This window comes from Drosophila yakuba, chromosome 2L, assembly GCF_016746365.2.
Source record: "Drosophila yakuba strain Tai18E2 chromosome 2L, Prin_Dyak_Tai18E2_2.1, whole genome shotgun sequence".
NCBI lineage: Eukaryota > Metazoa > Arthropoda > Insecta > Diptera > Drosophilidae > Drosophila > Drosophila yakuba.
This window is the reverse complement of record NC_052527.2, coordinates 14,577,587-14,602,216: the sequence shown is the minus strand read 5'-3', so window position 1 is coordinate 14,602,216 and position 24,630 is coordinate 14,577,587. Positions and strand designations below refer to the sequence as shown.

The window sequence follows — 24,630 nt, the reverse complement described above, 5'->3', positions numbered from 1 at the left end:
AAATTGCCTTTATTGCCATTCCCCGAACTTAAAAACAATGAATGTCCCTAGTAGTTAGAGCTCCTAACAAATTACATAGTAAAATTTACTTATAATTGTTATAACCAATTTCGCCTTTTGTGTTAAATTATGATGTATACAAAAAAGCTTGTACTACGTATTGTGGAAAACTACAACCTTTCACAACTTATATTTGAACAGTTTACAAAACTTTCTCAAAAAACGAGTACCAACATGGCTCATATATAATCAAGCGTAATCATAAAGCCAAACTGCTGTGCACATAATCACTTTTCCCCCAAACCCGTCGGACATCAAGCACCGCCAACCTACGTTCCATCATTAAGTCGAACAGACAATTTGTCAAGTGAAACAAGAAAATTTGCATAAAAAACTAACAAACAACTAACATTAGACACACCAAAAAATTTGCATGTCTGACCGACTGAAGTTGGCCAACGCACTATGGGAAATTTGACCACTTTTTCTGGCCTAAATTAATAACTCCAGAACGGGGAGAGATATTCAATTGGTATTTTTTGTATGGGGTTACACTAGTCCATATCTTTTATGGTACCAAAAATTGTGGGCGTGGCACCGCCCTTTCCATTATTTGTAATTTATAACTCCAGAACGAATAAAGATATTTCATTTTTTTTTTTGCAATAATTTGCACTAGACCATATTTAAACGTACCCCAAAAACTGGGGGCGTGGCACAGTCCCTTATATTTATATTATTAATTTTCGTAGAGGCTTTCTTTCTTTTTGTATGCTTTTTCTAATCTCAGCAAAAACAACTGATTTCGTGATAGAGTTTATATACTTAATTATTTTACAGAAGTTAACAACAATAGTACTAATAAAAATAACGAAACAATTCAGCAACCGCCTTGTTTAACTCCCGTTTAGCATGAGATTACTCTGAATTTGGAAAAGTAGGGTTAAGTCTAAAATCTATAAATTCTCCCAGAATCGGTAAAAGTGGTTTTTAAAATTACAATAATATGAACAAGAATTAAATAAGCTACAATATGAGGTATATTTTATTGATGCAATCTGCTGCAATCACTTTAAATCTCTATTCAAAGTTAGGCATTATAAAAAAAAATACTTTGGTAAAGCAACTAAGATTTTTACTAAATTACTGGGACAACACTAGTTTTTTTTTTCTATTGAATGTTGCAAACGCCTAATAGAAGGCCCACTGATTAAAATACTTTTTACAGAATGAAAATTAACGCTTTGGTTCCAAAGATATTAGAACTTTTGTAACGAAAGAAAAACTTAATGTTGCAGATTGTTGTTTTGTGTACGCGCAACAGCTGTTTTAAACAGCTGATTTCTTTGTTGTGGCGCCATCTATTAAAATTTCTGGTATGCACCACTAAAGATTGGTCAATTATGAATGCGTACACTAAATATTATTGTAATATTCCGACTTTCAGAAAATGGGTTTTGGCCAGAAAAAGGGGTCAAATTTCCCATAGTGCAACGGTGCAACAACAGCAACCACTGAAAGACAGGCTACCAGCAGCAAATAACAATTTTCCACAAACAAACTGGCCTCTGCTCACAGTCATGGCCACTGCAATAAAACTTATTAATGAATATTATAGATAATAATATGTTTTTTCTTTGTAAGTCGTACAAAATAAGGTAAAAAACTATTAACGCAATCAAGGTAGGTAAATAAATGAAGTACTCGATAGTGTTGCCTATATTATGTATATTTTCTGGCTTACTCTAAATAATATATTTGAGTAATCAAATTTAAACCGAAACTTTATATTGTAAAATAAAACGGGTGTACGCCGAAATTAAATATTTTATGATCACTAAAACCAAAGGTAAATGTTGTTTCTATTGAGGGACTATCTTGCGCAGAAACGGACGGACAGCCATATAGACGGACATAGTTATAAAAACTTGGGTTATGAAAGATGTACTAATGTACTTTTTACAGTGGCAGATAATTCCTTCACTACGTTGTACAATTTTGACTGAAATCAATTTTCTCTTTGTAAGGGTATAAAAATAACCCTTTTAAAAGTATCTTAACTTTAATTTAAAAAGTACTTAGTTTATGATCTCATACTGCTCTTAGCATAAGAATCGATATATTATCTTATTAAAGCTCATTATTTTCTTATATCCTGACAAATGTATTATAGATTTTTTGATTTTATTTGCTTGGCCATGAGTGTACTTCACAAGGCTGGTAACACAGAAGCAGCGGACGAAGTGCAATTACCAAAAGCGCGCCACAGAGCCAAGAAGATATCAAAGGAGATCGGCAAAGAGGCAAGTTGTTATTGTTGCTGTGTGTGCTGTGTTTGCTGTGGCCAAACAACATGTGCGTTTGTGTCCGCAACGATTAAGTAAAAACAATTTACACGCCTGCCTGCCACAAAACGAGAGGCCGGCAGTGAAAAAGGCAGGAGCATGAAAATGAAGCGATAGAGGTGAGCATGAAAGCCCCATCTTGGCATCTTTGCTATAGAAAAAGTAATAACAATATTTTAAAATTATAATATAAACATACAAGGGTTATTTCCTTTACCTTTCATTAAATTGTATTGAAGAAAAACAAATTTTTTTAACGAAAAAATATCTTAGATTCCTAAAAAATTATTTGAAAAACAGTTTTTTTAACCTTACCTAGAAATGGTTTTCAATACTGCTAATAAATTGTGGACCTATCAGTCCTGCAAAAACAAAATAAAGATTAAAGTATTAAGCACACTTAAAAAATCTTAAAATGTACTCCCAAAGATTAGATGCTTGCCGAGTGCGAATGGCCAAGTGCCATCTCTAAGCCGGATCGCCGGTCCTTGTGTCTAAGCCATGGCGTTAATATGCGTCGCTCCGGCTTAGCTTGTTGGCCAAGTTACGAGGTTTCACCTTGTTGCTGCTCCTGCTGCCGCTGTTGTTGGCCGCATGTTAGTGCTTCCTTTTTGGCATCGGCAACATGTCAATTATATCGTATCAAATTAATAATTGTACGCGTCGCGTCGCATCGGACGTCTTCGCCCCATTCACCCAAATGAAGTTGGCTCTGAAGGAGCCTCGCTGGCTGGAGTGTGGAATGGGGCACGGGAGTTGGATGGGAATGGGGATGGAGATGGGGATGGAGCCGGATCGCAGAGCTCGCCTCGCTGGCTGGCTGCTTGCCACTAATCGTGGCAGACAAGCATGCCGAACTGGCCGCAAAGGCAATATATTTAAAGTTGCCTGTCAATTTTGGATGCTGTTAAGCGTTGCTAACACGCCATGTTTGTTGAGTTCGCGATATCAAATTGAATGTGTGCACAGCCATGGGCAGAGGAGTATATCAGATCCGAACACATAATGTCTTGTCGAAGATTCTTGAGAGTATGATTTGGAAAGTCTGGCTTGAGGGCGATTCGCTTCGTTGTAATGATGTAAATTAATTTGATGCTTTTTGTCACTGAGAAATAATAAATGTTTAAAGTTGCAAGATAGCTAAATATCAAATATAAAAGTGGAAAATAAACTTTTTATTCTTTTACGTATTATTGTCTAAATCCGTTACGTATTAATTCATCCAAAAAATAACTCCTGAAACTGTCCGTTTTAGCCATGGAGCCAACTTATTGAATCACACCAAAAGCGCCGGAGACAAACTGGTTTAGGCCTTTCAGAGCGCCGTTGTCATTTAGTTGTCTCAAAATGAAAAAGGTAAGAAAAATCAAAGCCGAAACGGTAATTATCTTTTGACAGCACTTAAGTTGAATTTGGTAATGACAGTCGCGCTAAAGATCGGCCAGCGAAACGGCGGCGCTTTAGCCCAACTGACGGCTGAGGTTAAAACCCGGCCGATTAAACTGACAGTTTGTCAGGCTCGTATTTTTCAGTTAAAAAGCGTGTTCAATGTGTCTTGGCACACAGCCGAACAAATACATAGCGCTATTAGTAGCACACAAATCACCGAGTTTCCAAATCATGACACGGTTGCGGAACATGAAGTTTATTAACGACTTGCATTGCAAATCCGTCTTGTTTTGCACCTAGTGGTTTCGGCTTGGATTCTAAACTGTAAAGATATTCAGCGTTAATATTGGAATCGTGGTGTTATACATATCGACTTGTATGTATTCATAATAGTGTTTATTTATTAAAACATGTACTCGCGATAGAAAAAAATCAAATATCATCTAGTCTAGGTTTATGTTTATGTTTAAAGCAATGGAAGGAATATTCAATTATTTTTGTAATCAATTCAGGAATATGGTTTAAAACCATTGATGAAAATGCTGGTGCATGATTTGAACTTACATAAGCAATATGAAGTGATGAAAATGGATAATATTTACGGAAAAAAAAGTTATAAAGAGTGAGAAGAACAACTGCCTCTTAAATAATACTGCCCGATTAACAATTACTCGGCCCTACCTCCTTTTCAAGCCTCACTGGTGGCCAGCACGGATTTAAAGTAATCACTATCCAGCTGCTCAATATCCTTCGTAAACTGGGTGACCAGCTGGGTCAAATCCTCCACGTTAATGTCGACGTTGTTCCCCGCTGTTGACAGCTGTTGAATAGCCACTTGAATCTTCTCCAGCAGAGCCTTATCCTCTTTTTTCTGCTTGTCCACATGTTCGTCCTCGAACTCATTATACACCTCCTGCGCGTTTTGGACGACATGGTCGGGAAAATTCGCTAATCGCGCCACCTGAATGCCGAAGCTCTTTTCCATGACCCCCGGACGCACTTGATACAGCAGAGTAAAGTTATCCGCATCCGCCACTGCTGCCATATGACAGTTTTTAACCGTGGGCAGCGTCTCCGCCAACTTGGTTATCTCGTGGAAATGAGTGGCGAACAAAGTGAAGCACTTGGTCTCCTTGGCCAGATGTTCAGCAATGGACCAGGCGATGCCGCAACCTTCGTATGTGGAAGTGCCGCGTCCAAGTTCGTCTATGATTACCAATGATTTGTCAGTGGCAGTCTGCAAAAGGGAAATACTAGATAAAGAATTACATTTCGTTTGTTTTGAAGCTGTACTCACCCTGATAATCCCAGATGTTTCAATCATCTCTACCATAAATGTGCTCAAGCCCTTGATAATGTTGTCACTAGCTCCAACTCGCCCAAGAATGGAGTCCACCATGCTGATTGTGGCCAAGCTGCAGGGTACAAAAGCTCCGACATGAGCCATTAGCACAGCGGTACCCACGGAGCGGATATAAGTGCTCTTTCCACCCATGTTAGGTCCCGTGATAATAAACATGTTGCACTTCTCTGAAGTAAAATGAAACTTTATGACAACTCTTGCTAGGTCATTTTTCAACGTACCTTTCTTAAAGTCAACGCTGTTGGCTATGAAGCTGACGTGCTCCTGCAGCTCCAAACAAGGATGTCGCACATCCTGGAGGACCAATTCGCGTGCACCTTCCTCGAGCATTTGGGGCCGCACATAGGGAGTAGGAGCACTGCGGGCGGCGATAGCGAAGCTGACCAAACAGTCGAGCTGGGCGAGCTCATTGTTGAGTGATGTAAGTGGGGCAGCATATCCGACAGCCACCTGAATGATCTCCTCCACAATGGACAGCTGCTGTTCCTCGTAACGGGTGCGGCAGCTGGCAAACTCATCGGCGTAACCCTCTAGCTTGTCAGACGTAAAGCGAACACCGCCCTTGATCACATCCACGATGCGATAGTTCTTGTTCTTGCGCAGCACTGAATCATCCTTCAGAGTGATGCGGAAATGGTGTCCCAATTTGGCCACATTTTCCAGCTTCACCTGACTTTTGCCATCCAAATCCAACTCCTGAGTGCATTTGACCTGCAAGTTCTCCATTTTCGAATAAAGCTCGGTCATCGTCTGTTGCAGCTCCATTAGACGACTGTCAAAGGAAGCCTTCACCAGATACTCGCCCCTTTCGATGGCCTCAAAGTCAACCACCTGCTCGACCATCTGCTTGAGGCCTGTCAGGTCCTCCAGGAAGCTTTTAAATGGCGCACAGATCACACTTTCTATCGTAGAATTGCCGAGCTCAAGCAGAACTTTTAGAATTTTCGGGGTCCTTAGAATTACCTGGTAAATGCGGAACAGATCTTGCAAATTGGCTTTGCGTCGCATCAGCTTCTTGGTCAACATAAGAATATCCGGAATGCGCTTCAGGTAATCGAGACTCAGAGTCTCCATTGTGTCCGGAGATTCGAGTAGGCACTGGACAATGTTATGCCGATCATTGAGGATATCTCGGCTTCGCAGTGGCTGCTTGACCCACTGACCCATAAGGCGGTGTCCCTGTGGTGTTCTGCAATGATCCAGCACGCCCATGACGCTTTGCCAGCGGTACGAGGGCATGGATGGATGAGTGCCTGGCTTGGGCATAATGTTTAACGCAGCTACTGCAGCGGAGTCTAAGTGGACAAAGCTGTATGGCAACATAAAGAATTAGTTCGGTTCTTTAAGAAAAAAGCTATTATCGTCTTACCGTTTTAGGTCCAGTTGCTTGATCTCGTAGTGCCCAAGATTTCCGGCGTCATTGACCAGGTCCAGGTACTTGATGGCGGACTTCAGGGCGTTGGAGGCCAGTTGAAGCTGGAGCTCCTTTAAGCCCGTGGCATCCTCCTGTTGTCCCTTGGCGAAACGCAACAGGCGGTTTAAATCCTGCAGCAGGTCGTTGGCGCTGCTCTTCTTGGGCACCGTGATCATGACGCCATTTCTCTCGAGCAGCGTCTTAACGGCAGCATAGTCGCCGTCCACGCTGGGCAGTAGGCACTCCTTTGGTCCGAGCAGCACCACGGTGGCCTCCAGTTCAGTGAAGAAGTCATCGTCCAGGAACTCGAGCAGCTGGAACTTGCAGTCGTTCTGCTCCACGCTGGCCACACCCACACGCCGCTGACCACCACCCTCGAGCTTTACCAGCAGCGAGATGATGCTGTTTCCAACTAAAACCTCCTTGTTGGCGAACAGGATGTCCTCGAACTGCAGCAGATTGCCGGGTGATCCGCGGTACTCTATTTCCCAATCGCTGGACTTCTTAACGTACACCTCAACCCGGTAGTTACGCACCAAGAGCAGCTCGCGCACAGCCAGCTCGAAGTTGCCCTTCGACATGGACACGAACTGGAGCGTCTCCTTTTTGTCTTCCGGCAGCAGGGCGCCTATGTACGCCGTGGATTTGTAGACGATTTTGGCCACCAATTCGCAATCATCGTTGCCGTGGACCGTGTAGCAATCGGAGTGGTCAAAGAACCGCACTGTAGTTCCGGGTTTCTGCAAAATTACGCCGTAGAATGCAGTAAAACCTGATTTGTGCACCTTGCATTCACTTACCTCGCCGAGTTTCGCATGGAATTTGATGAAATTGCGACGCGCATTTGTGTCTGCGTAAGGTCATTGAATTTAATAACTACATAACTTATTTTGCTGCTTATTAGCTCACCCATATGCAGGGAAGGTTCCTGTCTGCTGTCGGTTGCCTTGGCCTGCATCTTTCTGCTTTTAAAATCGTTATTAGAATCACTCGATTTGGCGCCTGTTTCAGCATAAACAAAGTGTGACCGTTTATTGGTGCCTTCAAAAATACCATTGTTTTGAGAAATAATACCAAATACACAAAAAAGTCATACACTTAAAAAAATTCTTATTTTGATATGGTTGTAATAGGTAAACCTAAAATCATGATCAAGTATAAAAGCATTGGTACTCAATATTAAGATTAATTATTTATATATTAATCTGTTTAATTCAAATGATATATTCTTCAAGATCTGCAATGTTCTTATTCTTTTTGTATAGGCATTTAGAAAATATTTTTTATTCGTTTTCAATCAAATCGTCGCTATTGAGTACTGTGTTTTAGCATTTCAGAACTTCTGCGAAATTGGAGCGAAAGTGTGATATTCTAAGAATTGAACTTACCAAATATATTCATAAATTAAATTATAGGTATGTAAGCTGTACATACGTTTCGACAATCAAAGTGGAATTTTGATAGGTCATCACAATCATTAAATATGCAGACATAATATACTCGTACGTATATATGTATTTGCTAATTATTTGAAAGAAAACCTGTTTCCAAGGCCACCATTGGCCATTGGCCATAATTAAAACTGCACCATCAACATTTCGTTAATATTTATTAAAAAAAGTTCATGAAAAAATACTGGCTATTTAAACATAATACACATCGTCCTAAACAGATATCAGTCTAATATTGCAATACGCCATCAGAGCAAATCGCTCACAGCGCCTTGTCCGAGTTCCTGGCCTCCTTGGCCCTGCCCTCCGGCTCCGGTGCCTTCTTCAGCTGCACAACGTCCCAGGCGCCACCCACTCCGTTAGCCTTGGAGCAGAGATCCAGCCTGATGAGGGCGCCCGTCGTGGGAGCAGCTGCCCGGAGACAGGTTCCCTTGGCCATGTTGTAGACGGGGCTGTTGGCGTTGCGGGTGTGGCGCCACTGCTGGTCGCCCAGCATCTCGTGGCACTTGTTCACCGTGACCTGCGCATCTCCGGATGCCTCGAGGCACAGCAGCTTGTCCAGCACAATCTCCGCCTTCTCCGTTTCGTACCACAGCTGGTTGGGTGTCTTTCGGCAGGTTTGCAGTTGGAGGGCGCTGCCTTTCTTCCAGAAACCCTTCACCTTCGGAGCCACCACGGCGGCACAGAGCTCCGTTCCCGTCAGCCGCAGCTGGAATGTATCGACGTAGTTGCGTTTTCGCGAGTGCCAAGGTTGAAACATGGGCGCTGCCGGAGACTTCTTGGACTCCTCGCCCGGCACATGCAGCTCTGGATAGACGTTCTTTAGATACCAGGCAAAGTCCTTGCACTGCAGTTGCTCCCTAAGCTTCAGGCGATCGCTAATGTCTCCGTAATCAAAGGTCTTGGGCACCTTCTCGTGCTTCAGATAGTAGTCCTTGTACTGGTCCATCCAGACGTGCGCCAATCGCAGTGAGTTCTTCAACATGGTGTTGGCTCCATCTGGCGAAGTGTAGGGACGGCGTTTGCGGAATATGTGACCCACGCGGGAGCAGGGAACGATCTTGATGGCGCCGCCGCACTGCCACGCTCTGAAGGATATCTCTATGTTCTCGCCGCCCCAAATGTCCATGGCCATGTCGTACTCGCCCAAGTACTGGAAGTACTTCCTGTTCACCGCAAACAGGCCGCCGGCCATGGTGGGCGAACGGAAGGGTCCGCGAAAGTCCTCCGGCACCTTGAGCGTGCCCTCGGGCAGGTTCTCCCAGCGGAAGTGCAGGCCCCAGTTGAATCCTCCACGCACCAGTGGACTGGGCGTGTACTCAAAGGTGTCGGCGTTGATCAGATCGATGACGGGCACGGCCAGAGTGGCATTCTCCGACTTGATGAGGCGCAGTAGCGGCTCCAGCCACTGCTGATTGACCTCGATGTGCGAGTCCAGGAAGACGAGCACATCGCCCACGGCCTCGCGTGCTCCAATGACCCGGGATCGAATGAGGCCCTCGCGCTGCTCGTTCTTGATGTACCGCAGGTTGTCGTACTTTAGGCGGGCACGAAGATCCCCGTGCAGATGAAATTCCAGTTCAGGCAGATCGCTGTGATCATCCACCAGGATAATCTCGCGGAGAAGGTAGCTGGGCGTACGCTCCAGCACCGTCTTAATCGAACGCATCAGCGTCATTTTGTGCTCGTTGTAGAAGCACATGACTATGGAGGCCTGCGGTAGGTTTTCCGCTTCCAAGGTCTCCTGGCGATCGCACACCCTGTGCCGAGTGTCTGGGATCTGCCGGAAAAGCCCTATGTTATTGGACACCAGAGCGTTGAAGGCGTGATGCTTGTAGCCAATGTCCCGGATGTACTTGTCCTGCTTGTTGCGCACCACACCCAACAGCTCCAGTTGCTCCGGATCACTGGGCGGCTTCGGTGCCCCAGGCGACTCCCCAATCGTAGACGTGTTCCTGCTGGCATTTGGAGTGCATCCGACGGTGACCCTGGCCTGGTAGCTCAGCTCGGCCCGTGGCGTCACGTTCCCCTCGTCGATCCTCCATCCTGCCGAGCGGATGGAGCTCCGCAGGCTGTGCGAGTAGAAGAGGAGCGCCAGCAGCCAGACGACCGCCACCAGAAGGGTGCCCAGGCCGCAGGACTTGCACAGGAGCCGCTTGATTTGCATCATGGATCGAGATTCGCGTAAGTTCGTCCGCTTCACTGGCTCTTTCAGCAGCTACTTCGTCACTTCCATGATGATCGGAATAAATTAAATTCAATTTGCATACCACGGCATTCGCACAAAAGCGCAGACACAGCGATGCCAGCGGTGCTGCTATCTCCGACTTTTTCCCGCCAAATCTGTCGGGTAAAAAAACAAAAGAGAAATGCCTTTAAGAAAATAAATAAATGGGCTATCAGTCGAGCTAAACTAATTATTTTGATCAACAAGCAACAAACAAAAAAATAGTATACAATTTCTGTGTTTTAACTTTAAAGCCTTGTTGTTGGCGTCAGAATCAGCTGATTTCCTGTTCAAAGTTGGCAGCACCAAATGAAACAAGAGTGATGTTATGCGCAAGTCAAGGTTGAGGGTATTCCAGTAAATCGTATAAAAACCACTTAAAAAAATCACATAATATATAAGTAATTAAAAAATAAAAACCTAAAATTATATTAAATGAGTGAATTATAAAATAATCCAGTAATTTGGGACAAACGAACACACCGCAAAGTAATATTATGCTAAACAAATACATTGTACATTGTAAGTAATTTGCATAGTAAGCAAATATATCAATGCAAAATTTAAATTATTTAAAAGAGAAATTCGTTTCTATTGGTAGGGGTTTTATAAATACCATTTTATTTATTTCCTATTGCATTATGCCATTAATACATCGTAAATATTCAAATAACATTGATCGTTTTCTCCCATTCTTGCACGCGACAACAACAAATACTCAACAAAAAATTAGGGAGATACAAAAATTCATATATATACAGGGATGCAGCCAACAAAAACATCATCTATCAAACGAATTCATCTATATATTGAGACCGAAGGATGGTAGTGAGATAAACTTTTCGAAATTTCATAGTCAAAACTTTAGTTCGCGCGAACCAACAAACATTTTTAATTTTCTAACATTTATGCTTAATCGATACGATAAATGTTGAAGTGTTTGCGTCTTATTATCGGAAAGGACTTTATATATTTTTATTTTCTGTGGTTGCTGTCGCTGTTGTTGGCTCACACATTAATGCTTAATCGAATTATTTAACTACATACATTGGTTTTTGCTTGGGCATCGGTAGATTACGAGTCGGCTAAAAATAAAATAGTTGATCTGTATAACTAGGGTGGCGTAAAGTTAAGTTGCATTCATTTAGCACGAGCACTGATCCTTGGCGCCCGTAGCCTCGCTACTCAGCGAGGTTCGCGAAGGCTGCGAGGGCCTGTGCTGGACTCCGGATTCGGAGGCGTTCAGGTCGAGTCGTCCCTCCTGGATGTTCTGGTATATCTTGCGAGCGGTCTCCAGAAAAGCCTCCTCTACATTCTGGCCACTGTTTTGGGGGAAACAAATAATTAGTATCCGCTGTAAGCTGATAGTGAGATTCTCAATTAGATATTTAATATGTAATAACTAAAAACTTCTGTGATAAATATGGCATATGGTGTAGTATACACAAAAATAAAACACCAAAGCCCTTTGACAAATTCTTGCAGTCTGCAGGAGAACATTAAGAATATCTATGAGAATTATGTGTAATAAGCAAACACTGGGAACTAACTAAATTCCCATGTGAAACTCACGTCATAGCACTCGCTTCGAGGAACATGAGGCCGTTCTCGTCGGCAAACTCCTTGGCCTCCTCGTAGGTTACCTCCCGAGTGCTCTCCAGGTCCGACTTGTTGCCAATGAGAAAGATCACAGTGCTGGGGTTGGTGAGATTGCGAGTGTCGGTGAGCCAGCTGCTCAGGTGGTTGTAAGTGGAGCTGAAATGGTCAAGTGTTTGTCAGGGTTAAAGCGTATTCACAAATAGCAGTTTTCCTCGCTTACCGTCTGGTAATATCGTAGACCATCAGAGCACCAGCTGCTCCACGGTAATAGGAGCGCGTGACTGCCCTGAATCGCTCCTGACCCGCTGTGTCCCAGATCTGTAGCTTGATCTTCTTGTCGTCCACCTCGATGATGCGCGTGCCGAACTCCACGCCAATGGTGTGAGGACAGTTGGCCATGACTGCAGTGGGGAAAGCAGAGGTAAGTTCTAATTACATACATTATTCTGCAGTCTACTCACATTTCTTCTCGGTAAACTGGTGGAGAAGGCAGGACTTGCCCACGCCCATGTCACCAATGATGATGTATTTGAAGATGTAGTTGTAGTTGTACGGCGCTGCAGTCATGTTGGGACCTAGAAAGCATTCGAGAGTATTATTATTATTTTGCAGATTTACCGAAGATATAGATTATTTGCCACATTTTTCCATAAAGTAGTCAATGCGGTCATGCAGTCTGTTCACCACGCTGCGCACTTTGCTCATCTTGACTTCAGCAGGACTGAACTCTGACCCAATCAAGCAGTTTACGACTACTATCACTATGTCAGGTGCTCATTTGAATGTCCGACCGTTGGCGCTGCTTATCAACAAACCGAGGCGCTGCATTAATTTGTTCTGCGGCGGCACCACATTTTGTTCCCCTTTCTCAAACTGGCCCCGATATTTCTTTTTAAGGCATGCTTGTGTTTGAACAGCCGACCGGGTTTGTTTACTTGCCAACTGAAGCCCAAAAAAAAAGACGCAAGCTTTAAGAGTGGCGGGTTAAAACACTCCAAGCCACTTGACTTTGTCACTTCTGAGTATCCATGTCGTTCGAGAGCATTTAACTTGCCCGCAGTGAAAGGGGATCTTGAAAGAGCGAAGCGAACCCTTCGCCCAAGTTGAAGGGGATTGGGATCAAGGTCGTTGGGCACCGTGGGAATTCAATTATCAAGAGCGGTAACAAGCGAAGCTATTCATCGGATAATACCCAGTTGATTGTCCCACAAAAACCGGGTAAAAGAGAATCACCTTACATACTTAATTTAATACAAATGAATAATACAGCAGCATATATTGTGAAAGGGTATCAGTATTGATTCTTAATGGCCCATACATAAATCTTGAAATGAAGCTATTAAAATGCAAGTTACCATCGCTTATCACTGCTTGTCAAAGTGCCTATATAGACTCAATTTAGATTAACTCAGTAGTAGGTCTCGGTCTCGAGTCTTATCAGTCAAGCGCCAAAGGCCAAACATCAGTGGAGCAATCAATGGAGGCGAAATCCTCACGCTTGCATATGTGTACGTACATATGTATGTACTTATTTGCAAATTGTGTTGAATGGAAGTGGATCATCAGTGACTACCACTCCTCATAAAAGAACACAGTGGCGCACCCATAACATGTAAAGCATGAAAGGAGTATACAAAATATATATCTATATACAGCCGAACTGCGTATACCCTTTACCAAAAATGACCTGTTAGTTTAAGTGAGTATTAAAATCTTCTAAAGTTTTCAAAATATTTTATCATGAATGTGCGCATGATTTACCATTTCTAAGAGTACTGAAAAGGGTCTTTCTTGTAAAAACATACAAAAAGATAAAATTCCATTCAAAGTATTGGAATAAAACTGCATTTAAAACAACAGCCCAATAAGACACAACAAAATCATAAGAACTATAAAAATAACTGATAACAGCTTCTAGGAAAATGCTGACATTAAATCAGAATATTTCATTTGTCCGCCTTCATTTTGTAAGCAACTTCATTTTAGTTCTAACTTTAAAGTATTCTGTATATATGTACATATCAAAAATATAAATGAATAAATACATAGAATCATATAATAACAATGGAAACTGTTATACCGTCTTTCAGGGCAACATTTAATTGCGTATTCTCAACTAATTTTCACTTGTCCATTTTTAATGGCAAAGGAGGTCGTTTTCGCCCCATCATCCCTAGATCATCTTAGAATTAAAAAAAAGTTCACAAACTAAACATAAATCATCCCTTGATAAAAGCCGATGTTCTCCTTTTTTTTAAAAAAGATTTTCGTAAATCAATTATTTTCCTAACCTGATCACAAAACAGTGCCTCCCTATTGCAGGGTATCAAAGCAATCAGGGGGTGTATACAACAACAATGGAGTGCTATGCCTGGCGACAAAAGCATGAGAGAGTGAGAGCACAAGGGAAAGTTGGTGAGCACCCACAGCTGCACTGCGTCACCCCTTCGCAGACGATTTTCCATTTCGCATAATTTAATCAGTCTTTAATTGGCTTAAGGAAAAATAAGGAACATTACTCACCGTTTTAGATCACTTTAGTTTTAGATCACCTTAGGGAGCGAACGGAATGTGTAATGTAGGGCGGTTACGCAGAGCGGGGGGCTTATGTATGTGTGCGTATTGTTGTTTGGCTGGGCGGAATTCGATTGCAGTTTTTGGGCAATTTGGCGATGCAAAATGCAGTTCACTTTCGTGCTAGCACGCACACTGGCTTCGCGGGGTTGCGGGGCTCCACCGAGGGGCTATTATAGCGATTATTTTCAATTGGTAGGTCGAAGCAAATCAGTAGACTTTTTTCGCTGCTTTTGCGTTCTCTTGTTTTGCTTGGGTTTCTGTGGTCACACTGGGTAATTGGCAAGCAAAGGGTCACACTGCCGCGATAGGTGCCTATCGCGCGCAGAAGCTATCGACAATCGAGTCTATCGATAGAGGGCGCACGTGTTGCGGACTTCGTTTGTTTATGTTTTAATTTAGAGCACAAATTGGCCCTCAAGATGTTCGTAAACGAAGTTAACGATGTGAAGATCTACAACCTGAGCGCCGGCAAGTCGGTGCCAGATGTGAGTACCAAGATAATCCCAGTGCCAAGCAGTTAACTCATGAGTATCCCCTTCGCAGTGGCTGACGGATCGTCGAAAGCGGTCACAGCTGATGAAAAAGGTGGACTCCCGGAGACAGATCGAGCTCATCCAGGACTTTGACATGCCCGGCGTCTGTACCAGCATCCGCATGAGTCCCGACCAGCAGTACATCCTAGCCACCGGCACCTACAAGCCGCGCGTCAAGTGCTTCGAGGTGTCCAACCTGTCCATCAAATTCGAGCGCTGCTTCGACGCCGAGGTGACCACATTCGAGGTGATTAGCGACGACTACAGCAAGATGGTGTTCCTGCAGTGCGATCGCTATGTGGAGATCCATGCGGCCCATGGGCGGCACTACAGACTGAGGATTCCGCGCTTTGGACGCGACATGAAGTACCACAAGCCCAGTTGCGACATGTTCATCGTGGGCGTGGGCAGGGTAAGAACTTAAGGCTACCTAATCTTTTCTTATACTAAAGACTTATTTGGCAGGACATTTACCGACTCAATTTGGAGCGCGGTCAGTTCCTGCAACCGCTTGAAACGGATGGCAGCTGCTTGAACGCCTGTGATGTGAATCCTGAGCACCATCTTTTAGTAGCGGGTACCAAAGAGGGAACCGTAGAAGCCTGGGACCCCCGTACCAAGCAACGTTGCTCAACTTTGGATGTAGCTATGAAGTTGCCGGGCGTCAAGGAGTTTCCATCAGTCACGGCCCTCAAATTCCGGAACGGCTTGCACATGGGGGTGGGAACTGCTTCCGGACACGTGCTTATCTACGACATCCGCGCCAAGCAACCGCTGCTTGTGAAGAATCATCTAAATCGACTGCCCATCAAGCGTCTGGCCTTTAACCCAGCTCAGAATGCCGTCTATAGCTTGGACGAGGCTACCCTGAAGCTGTGGGACGAGCAGACAGGCAAGCAGATCGCCTACGTTGAGTCGACCTCGTCATTCAACGATTTTTGCACCATTCCCGACACGGGTATGTTCTTTGTGGCACAGGAGGATGTGAAGATGATGACCTATTACGTGCCTGCCATGGGTCCAGCTCCCCGATGGTGCTCGTTCCTGGATAACCTCACCGAGGAGATCGAGTCGGAGGTCGTGGAAAATGTGTACGATGACTACCAGTTTGTCACAGCCAAGGAACTGGCTGAATTGGGAATGGAGCATCTCGTTGGCAGCAATCTGCTTAAGGGCTATATGCACGGGTAAGTTAAAAACGGATTTCAAAGTGTTACAATTTGGTCTAATACCTATAAATTTTATAGATACTTTATGGACGCAAGATTGTACAACAAGGCCAAGGCAGTTGTGGAACCCTTCGCCTTTGACCGCTTCCGCAAGGACAAGATCCGCCAAGAAATCGAGAGCGAGCGCAAGTCCCGCCTGCAAATCGAATCCAAGCTGCCCAAGGTTAACAAAGAGTTGGCTCTCAAGATTATGGACGAGCAAGCTAATCCCTCCAACAGTGCCAAGCAGCGGAATGTGCCCAGTCTGCTGGAGGATTCGCGTTTCAAGGCCATGTTCGAAAACGCCGACTTTGAAGTTAACAAGTCTGCCGAGGAGTATCGTCTGCTGGCGCCTGTTCTGAACCGACTGGATAAATCCAAGGCCAAGGAACTCAAGAAACGCGTGGAGGTGGCTCATGTGGCCGAGCTGCATGCCGACGAGGCACAGCAGCGCGAGGAAAGCGATAATGACGAGGACCTATTTGGCTTCGAGAAGAGCGATGGCGAAACGAAGGATGACAGCGGGGATGAGGCCTCATCTGACGATGACGACCGCAGGGAGTATGTCAAGGAAATGAAGCAGGCGTACAAGCAGGTGAAGCGGCAGCGCGAGGAGGAGGAGGAGCTAGACGACAAAGATGATGAGCAGCCGCACAATGGAATTTCGGACACCGCAAAAATACCCCAGACGAATGGACACACCCATAAACCCACCACCAATGGCAATCGCTTCACGATGACCCCCTTGGATCAACATCAAGGCAGTAGTTCCCTGCAGCAGCGCATCAAAAAAGCCAGCCTGCAGGATCGCGTACAAGTCATGTCTCAGCTGGAGGGACAGGTCACCAATGTGGGTCGTTCCCTAGGCAATCGACAGATGACATTTGAAGTGAACAAGCAGAAGAAGTCACAGTTCCATGCCAAGAAGCGCGAGGCGGAGATGAAGAAGCATCGCGAGGAGCGAAGGAGCATTGTCAGACCCATTAAGTCGCTGAGACTAAAGAAAGTTAACTTTAAGTAGAAGAAAAGTTGCAATTAGTTATGTACATAAATTCATATGTTAAATTAATCTCCATTTATTTGAACAATGGTAACGTAAGTGCATTCGTCTCATAGGCCTCATTAATGGACGGATTGTGGGACTCGAATCGGGCTATCTGTATGGGTTCTATTTACACATCCGGACACGATGCTGTCGATACTTCACTGCCCCAACTGAGCTCCGAAGTGGCATCGCTTTCCCCGCTATCGTATTCGTCCTTGGTCGATTGGGTTTCATCAGCTTCAAGAATACATTTTTTTAAGGACAGTTGAAGGTTGGTGCGAGGGAGTGATCAGCTAAATGCATCTGGTTCATTACCATTACTAACCCCTGCCGTGCGCAAGTTTCCTACCAAATGGAGGAGCGCTTCTGTCACTGGACCCGTCACAGGCTGGGGCATCCTATCAAAGTACAATCGAAAGAACAACTTCGAGTTGACCAGCTCCATATGCTCCTCATGGATTCCCGTCTGAGTGCAGGCCAACAATGCCGATTGCTCTGCTCCCATATTTTTGACTCAAAGGTTAATTGCCCGGAATTACAGTGACAGTCGAATTTGGACAACTCTGATTGGTAGAATTTTATAGTGTTGACATTTTGGAAAAAAGGAGGCAACACTTGATATGTTTATTCAAACATAAGGGGGATGAATAAAAATAGGTTCATAAAATTCAAGGTTTAATATTTAGCTTGAAGTGAGTGTTTTAACGTGCAGTCCGCAAATACGAAAAGAGTTGGAGTCATATCGAGATGAAGATCATTTTTGAAATCCAAAAAAGAAACCCTAATAGCATACTGAAGCTGAACCAAATTAAAGCAACTAAAATGCGGAAAAGAGTTTAAACTAATACAGATAGTAAAATACTTTCCATTGAACAGCTGTAGTTCCATTAGCAATTCTGATTCGCAAGTTTCTCCCTTTAATCAATACATATTGCTAATTGCCCTGCCATTTGATTTGTAGATCAACGTAAACACTTAGTCACTGTTTATGTCGCTTCGCAGAAGAAGCGTTAAAAATTCAATTTACAAGCTCAGCTTTCAGAGCTTTGAAATTGGCCAACTTGCTGGGATGGCGGTTTAAGCTCGGCTTACAAAGTTGTCTTTGCAAAAGCTGCTTCATAATTTTGATCAGTTTTTGGTATAAATAGGAAGCTGTTTTAGAATTTTCAGCTCATTTCAAGTTTTTCTTTTCTGCAGTTTGTGCGTGTTTTTATCGGTAGGTTTAAATGATTAGGCAATTATTTTCCCTGGCAATCCTAAGAGACTTAAAAAATCCGTTGTTTTTGTGATAAAGTTGTATGGTTTAAAAAACGCAAAGGATTTATTCCCTTCCTTTTTCCGGTGTTGAAGTGTCTAAGCTTTTTTTAGAATACAGATTCTAACATGATATTAAACGATCATTACAAAATTCGCATTTGGGTAATGACATAGGTATATTCGGCATGAATGGGAGTTTCAAGCTTCAGCAGTTCTATCCCAGCAACTTGATAATAATAATATTTTCCAAGCCATTATAAATGTTGGCTAATTGAGGCCTACAGCCATAGCGCGGCGTAATGACATTAAGGCACTATGTGTTGAGATTTTATCTAAACAAATCCAGCAACCGGTTGGACAAAGGCCCATAAATACACAGATAAAAGTCTCGGAAAGGAAAAAATAAAGAAGCGAGACCTGGCTCAGACACCAATATGTCCAATAGTGAACTTTAGCATATTGCAAGACAAATGGAGACTTGGCTCACGGGCCGGTCTTGACAAGGTCTTTTGGAATCCATCCATCCATGGCGACCAAAGTGGAGGAGGCCGACGATCGATCATGTCGGTACTTCGATCTTCACCAGCCTCCGATCCACCTTGAACCTGAGGTTCAGTTCAATTTGATTTGAGGAAGTAATGTTAATGTCGTTAATTGTGTGCGATTCTTAAATTGTCACATTCATTCGTATGCGATCTTTATCGCGTGGTAATGACAGTACAGAAAAGAGTTACTCTTCTATGGAAATGTACTGCAAACTGGTTTGGCTTTAAACACTTTTCGTTTACGTCCGAAAAACCAGTTTGACGATTTTTTAAAAATTGGTTTAATCAACATGCATCTTGGCCAATTTCAATACTGAACAAAGCTTTTGTCTGCGTCTTCTGAATTCTGCGAATCTGAAGATTTACGAGCCGAGCGTGATTGAAATGTTAAGCTTGTTTCCCTAAGCAATTAAAAAGTTTTGATTGAAATGTTTTGCGGTCTAACACTGGGGATCCCAACTTCAAAAGTGCTGCTTTTCAGCAAACACTGCAGCCTAATCCCAAATCTTGTAGAATCACAGACTGTCGAGACAGGCAGTCAAGGCTGCAGAGATACCCATTACGGCGACAACTGGGACCGAACAAACTGCATAATAAACGTCGGCGTTGACAAACTGCATAATTGGAGCTAGTTTTCAGTATGATTGTGACTGCCCACGTATACAAGTGTAAACTTTGAAAAGGAAAAAAACTTTAGCAAAGTCAAACTGGCCAAGGCCAGCGAAAAAAGTCTCACTTGAGTGGAAATGTTAATTAATTAATTTATGAAAAACTAGTTAACGCCATTAAACTGCATGCACGAATCGAAAAAGGTTAAACAATGACCGGCAGTAAATATATTTTAATAAGTAATTGGATTCAACTTGAATGCGCTAGCAGCTGAAAGTGGGAACATTAATATCTACTGCTTAGGTACTTTTGCAATAAAAACTTGTTCTGCCTAAACTTAATTAAAAAAACATTTTGAAATTGGTTCTTAGCTATTAATTATTTTTAGGGCATAAATGATGGGCACGGTTTTTTGACCATATTTAACAATTTTAAATTGTACTTTTATAACTCAAGGACATTTAATTTCAAGTATTTATCAAACAAAAAACACCTCTTAACGAGGTTATATCTAGTGACGATCGCACCTCTACACCGGGCTGTCTTGGCTTGCAATCCCTTTAGTGTTGGCTTTACCTGTTGAATGGTCACTCGTTATGAACAGACAACAACAGCAGATTTTCATTTCTTCGTGAGCCAGTATAGTAGCACAGTGGGCTTCGTCACTACGTGGACGTCCATTTATAGTGAAATATAATGAAAAAAACCAACGGATTTTAATCGTCTCTAAATCGATGTTTCTAACATTTATGATACGCACTGTTGATTGATGTAGCATTTTCCATTTTTCCATTTCCAGATATGTTCCGTCTGCTGGTTCTTGCGGCCTGCCTGGCCATCAGTGTCCACGCCTACTCCGATGGTGCTCCAAAGGTAAGAATTTGGCATTGAAACCCGTATGACTTATGGGTTCCATATCGCTAATGCACACACTATCCCATCTTCGTTATTCCAAAGGCCGCCTGCCGGGACCTGACACCCCAGCACGGAGCCAAGCTGCAGGTGACCAAGCCTCCGTACAGCATCTCCGGACCCTCCCACGTGCGCTCGGATCAGAAGCTGACCCTTACGCTGGGCGGCGACGAGTTCCTTGGCTTCATGATCCAGGCACGCGATGGCCAGAACCGCGTCGTCGGCCAGTTCCAGGTGGTGGACCCCGTGCACTCGCAGACCCTGGACTGCTCCGGCAAGGACGATACCATCACCCACCTGAAAGCGCAAAAGGGCCAGCCGCTGACCGGCATCACCTTCGATTGGATCCCGCCAGCAGGCTACAAGGGCAACGTGAAGTTCATGGCCACCGTGGTGCAGACCGGATTCGTCTACTGGGTGGGTCGCGTCACGAAGGACATCGATGTGGAGTAGGCGGTTCGCAGTGCTTGTGATAGAGTTTTCATGATTTGTCCAAAATCCAGCAGGTCTATGTCTAGCGTTATTGCTCCTATTAGATTTGGAGCGTAGTATTTTTGAAAATAAAGTCAAAAAGTTTGTTGATAAAATGGGAGTTATTTCAATTACGTGGAGCATCTATTTACTAAGTAAGCTTAGTAGATTTAAACAGGAATATGGGAGTGCTTCAGACTCGAATTTTACCAAATATTTACCATATTGATGTGTAATGTGAAGCGTTGTTGAAGTAATCTAAGATTTTACAACTCAATTTAAAAACAAACCGGCACACTGCCTAAACATATTAATAAATCAATTTCACCTACAAAAATTATTTGATTGCCTTTAAACAAATTAAACAATTCTTGAGTTATTGTTTAGAATAACGGACATATTTTCAAAACCGATAACGATAATTAAGTGAGTGTCGTGCAGCCCAGCTTTCGGTTGGCCCGCTTGGTCAGCTGCTTATCGCCGCAACTTATCAGCTGTTTTACCGCTTGTTTTATAAGTTGGACAACTTTATTCCCTGTCTTAATTCTGAAAATTAAGCAAATTTGGTATGATTAGAAGCCTTTTACGCAGCTTCGAGACGGCGCTCAAGCTGCATGCAAGCTCAAATACAGCTCCATTAAACTGCAGCAGGCGCCTGCTCTTCTCGCAGTACGAAAACCGCGCCAGTCTGAGCAAATCCCCGCTGACCACTAGTGGCACTTTAGGGAGCAACGAGGCGGACAACGATTATGTGCCTTATCGCCAGGACCAGGAGACGGGCACCAAGGCCCGGGTGCTTCTCGAAACTCTGCGGGAACGCTTTCGCTTCACGGACGCTGAGCTGCAGAGGATAATGAGCGACGAGCTGGTGCACCGCTGCTACCGCGGAAGATCGCTGGCTCTGACCATGGACACACTGCAGCTAGAGGGCGTCAGCAGGCGCAGCTTCGTGGAGTATCCTTGGCTTCTGTCTCTGGACAACAGTGAGCTCATTTGCTTTATACCCCTTTGCGATTAAATCACCAAAAGTTTGTTTATCAATTCAGAACGCTTGGAGCTAAAGCTGCAGCTAATCAAGTCAATGGAGTTTAAGGACATCAATCATTTTGTGCCCTTCCTGCGCCTCACTGTCCCTCGCCTCCGGAAACTGGTGGGTGCTCTAAACTCCGAGCGTGTCACGATGCCACAGGGAAATCGGGTCTACTATATCAGCGAAAAGCTGGAAGTCAGTCCCGATATTGTGAGCAAATATCTATCGAAGAGACTGTTTATTCTAGAAATGCCGTACGAGATGTTCGAAAAGAACCTGCAGCACATGATCGACTACAATGTGTCGCCGATAAACGTCCTCAAGGATCTCTGGGCCTTTCGCTATACACCAAAGTCTGTTCAGTTGCGTTTGGAGCGCGCCAAGCGGGCGAAGAAGGACAAGATCATGCCGTGGATGGTGCGCTGCCCGGAGCCCATACTGCAGCGCTCTTTGAAGCTTTCACTCGATGAGCTGAAGGTTTTGGGGGAGTTCTCCTCCGTGGTGGAATACTTAGCGCATCGTCTTGGATTCAGCGCTAGTGAAGCGAAGGCTATCATGGACAAGCATCCGCAGGTGCACACCGTGCGAGTGACCAAGGTAAGTGACAATGGGTTAACACAGAAAAGGCAATAACTCCAAAATGTCGGTTTTAGATTAAAGAGGTGCTAGACTACTTACTCGATGAGGCCCAGTTTACAAGGTTTGAGGTCGCTCAAGTTCCTCGAATTCTGTGCCATAGCCTGAAAACCACAAAGAAGCGGATGGAAGAACTAAAATCGCACGGTTGCCGACCCTCCTCCCTCGTAATTCTTTGTCGCAGCCGGAGGGAGTACGACAAGTTTCTGCAGCACTGGATAAGCCAAGAAAGAAATCCGCAAAGTGTATCAGAAGGATGATGTTGAGTGAACTGATGCCATCACCGTCAAAGTAAAAGATTATAAAGTTTTTGAAAGTTAGGTTACTATTTGCAGACGTTTGGCACAAAATTGAACAATAATAAATGCCCATATTGCAAAAAACTCAAAGAACTAAACCCGTTCACTTAACCGATCAACGGCGACGTATATCTATTCTAAATGGACCATCAACAAGCATGCTCTCCGTTTAATTACAAGAAAACTAATCGATTTTAATATCCTATTATATCCACCGGTTAGGCGTTCTTCGGGTAGGATTACTCGTCCTGCGGACAGAAAATTTGCCGCTACTAGTAGCAGAAAGCACCTGATACTTTGGATTGCAGTGGCTTTACGTCCAAAAGAAAAAGTCTTACGCCTCGGACAGCTTGTTTAGTTTGATGTTATCTTTCCGCATTTCTAAATTCAGAGCACACCAAATTGCAAACTTTGTTAATTAGAAAATTCCAGCAATGGTTTTAGTTCTGCATGCATTAGTACCCCTTAATGATAAAATATGAAATAAGAAAAAGTAATTACTTCTTTTTGAGGCAACAGCTAAATTATATATGATGTCTATATTTAAAGACATTATAGCTTTGTCTTAAAGTGAAAAATAGCCTTTCTAAATTTAGTTTTAGCCGCTTTAATATCTATCTCTAGATAGGCAAACTATGCAAGCCGAAACCATACTATTATTTAGCTTCGAATAGAATGCTGCTGCCTGAAGTGTATAAAAGACTGGTTCTTTTGGAGGTATAGCCACTGCAATCTAAAGTATCATCCAAGCTGGTCAAGATGTTCATCGAAACTTTTCTGTTGCTATTGGCGCTCAATTCCCTGTCCGCAGGACGAGTGAGCCAACCAGAAGGGCGCATTATCGGCGGAGAAACCATTGAAATCGAACAGACACCCTGGCAGGTGTCCTTGTTACTTAAAGGCGTCTTTCAGTGTGGGGGCTCCATTTACAGCGCTGATATCATCATTAGTGCGGCCCATTGCTTTTTTGATGAGTTCGAAGGACGACATAGTGACCAGGAATTTCAAGTTCGAGCAGGATCCGCCTTAAAAGACTCCAATGGAAGTGTTGTCGACGTCTTCGCCGCAAAAACCCATGAACATTTTCGTTGGCCTTTCAACGACATCGCCATCGTGCGCTTAAGTAAGCCACTCGAGTTCACAAACAAAGTTATGCCCATTCCTTTGGCCACGACGAATCCTTTTCCTGGAACGACTGCCTTCGTCTCTGGCTGGGGTTATTTTCTTAACGCAAACGATGTGTCGCTTTCTTATCCTAAACATCTTCAAGGATTAACCCTTCAGATTCAATGGCTTGAATCTTGTGGATTAGTTCATCCATCGTTAATATGCGCAGGAGTTTTCGGAAGGTCGGCTTGTAATGGAGACTCTGGAGGACCATTAGTGGCTAACAAACAACTTGTGGGTGTTGTCACCGGGAGTTTACAGCCCAATTGCACGTCTAGTTCATTATACAACAGTGTCCCATATTTCCGTGATTGGATATTAACGACTATTGCCTCAATTTAGTAACATGTTCGAGTAATGTCAGCGAAACCAAATAAATAAATATCCGCAATAGCAACTAAAAATGTGTTCAATATTTAAGGATATGATATTAAATATTTGTTTATAAGCTAATGGAAAATGTGAATAGTAACAATACATATGCAGTTGATTTAGCTTGGTAAAATACGATTTTTGCACAAAATGCACATTTAAACAAATATTGATCATCCTA

General features: G+C 43.6%; 8 protein-coding genes and 1 long non-coding RNA gene across 11 annotated transcripts; 4 read left to right on the top strand and 5 right to left on the bottom strand.

Moving 5' to 3' along the window:
* Positions 1–4,080: 4,080 nt before the first annotated feature.
* On the bottom strand, positions 4,081–7,551 carry LOC6528227 (DNA mismatch repair protein spellchecker 1). Its single transcript, XM_002089253.3, has 6 exons — positions 7,421–7,551; positions 7,312–7,361; positions 6,467–7,251; positions 5,319–6,406; positions 5,032–5,264; positions 4,081–4,971 (listed from the first exon to the last, which is right to left on the bottom strand). The coding sequence occupies exons 1-6, from the start codon at positions 7,467–7,469 to the stop codon at positions 4,423–4,425; spliced, it is 2,754 nt and encodes a 917-aa protein (XP_002089289.1). The 5' UTR covers positions 7,470–7,551; the 3' UTR covers positions 4,081–4,422.
* A 552-nt stretch (positions 7,552–8,103) lies between these two features.
* On the bottom strand, positions 8,104–10,268 carry LOC6528226 (polypeptide N-acetylgalactosaminyltransferase 35A). The gene has a single exon (XM_002089252.3). The coding sequence runs from the start codon at positions 10,130–10,132 to the stop codon at positions 8,225–8,227; it is 1,908 nt and encodes a 635-aa protein (XP_002089288.1). The 5' UTR covers positions 10,133–10,268; the 3' UTR covers positions 8,104–8,224.
* Positions 10,269–10,777: 509 nt separating this feature from the next.
* LOC6528225 (ras-related protein Rab-14) lies at positions 10,778–14,632 on the bottom strand. Of its 3 annotated transcripts, none has more exons than XM_015198408.3 (5): positions 14,312–14,632; positions 12,250–12,363; positions 12,009–12,189; positions 11,762–11,944; positions 10,778–11,511 (listed from the first exon to the last, which is right to left on the bottom strand). In XM_015198408.3, exons 2-5 carry the CDS (start codon positions 12,353–12,355, stop codon positions 11,334–11,336), a joined length of 648 nt encoding a protein of 215 aa, XP_015053894.1. In that variant the 5' UTR covers positions 12,356–12,363; positions 14,312–14,632; the 3' UTR covers positions 10,778–11,333. The 3 variants fall into 3 exon arrangements, with proteins under 3 accessions (XP_015053894.1, XP_015053895.1, XP_002089287.1); XM_015198409.2 differs by lacking the exon at positions 14,312–14,632 and adding an exon at positions 12,427–12,677; XM_002089251.3 differs by lacking the exon at positions 14,312–14,632 and adding an exon at positions 12,430–12,677.
* Positions 14,633–14,693: 61 nt separating this feature from the next.
* On the top strand, positions 14,694–17,175 carry LOC6528224 (nucleolar protein 10). Its single transcript, XM_002089250.3, has 4 exons — positions 14,694–14,850; positions 14,909–15,310; positions 15,364–16,085; positions 16,146–17,175. Exons 1-4 carry the CDS (start codon positions 14,785–14,787, stop codon positions 17,125–17,127), a joined length of 2,172 nt encoding a protein of 723 aa, XP_002089286.1. The 5' UTR covers positions 14,694–14,784; the 3' UTR covers positions 17,128–17,175.
* On the bottom strand, positions 17,142–17,764 carry LOC6528223. Its single transcript, XM_002089249.3, is given in 2 exon segments — positions 17,142–17,388; positions 17,467–17,764. Coding segments are annotated over 2 exon segments (396 nt in total). The 5' UTR covers positions 17,657–17,764; the 3' UTR covers positions 17,142–17,182.
* A 530-nt stretch (positions 17,765–18,294) lies between these two features.
* LOC6528222 (defense protein l(2)34Fc) lies at positions 18,295–21,061 on the top strand. Its single transcript, XM_002089248.3, has 3 exons — positions 18,295–18,367; positions 20,362–20,435; positions 20,520–21,061. The coding sequence occupies exons 2-3, from the start codon at positions 20,364–20,366 to the stop codon at positions 20,925–20,927; spliced, it is 480 nt and encodes a 159-aa protein (XP_002089284.1). The 5' UTR covers positions 18,295–18,367; positions 20,362–20,363; the 3' UTR covers positions 20,928–21,061.
* On the bottom strand, positions 20,002–20,403 carry LOC120320525. The gene is made up of 2 exons (XR_005560019.1): positions 20,323–20,403; positions 20,002–20,227 (listed from the first exon to the last, which is right to left on the bottom strand). It is a non-coding gene; the product is annotated as an uncharacterized LOC120320525 (long non-coding RNA).
* Positions 21,062–21,432: 371 nt separating the features above from the next.
* On the top strand, positions 21,433–22,994 carry LOC6528221 (transcription termination factor, mitochondrial). Its single transcript, XM_002089247.4, has 3 exons — positions 21,433–21,928; positions 21,992–22,572; positions 22,629–22,994. Exons 1-3 carry the CDS (start codon positions 21,514–21,516, stop codon positions 22,869–22,871), a joined length of 1,239 nt encoding a protein of 412 aa, XP_002089283.1. The 5' UTR covers positions 21,433–21,513; the 3' UTR covers positions 22,872–22,994.
* A 610-nt stretch (positions 22,995–23,604) lies between these two features.
* Positions 23,605–24,494, top strand: LOC6528220 (trypsin alpha). The gene has a single exon (XM_002089246.3). The coding sequence runs from the start codon at positions 23,670–23,672 to the stop codon at positions 24,417–24,419; it is 750 nt and encodes a 249-aa protein (XP_002089282.1). The 5' UTR covers positions 23,605–23,669; the 3' UTR covers positions 24,420–24,494.
* The last annotated feature ends 136 nt before the right edge of the window (positions 24,495–24,630 follow it).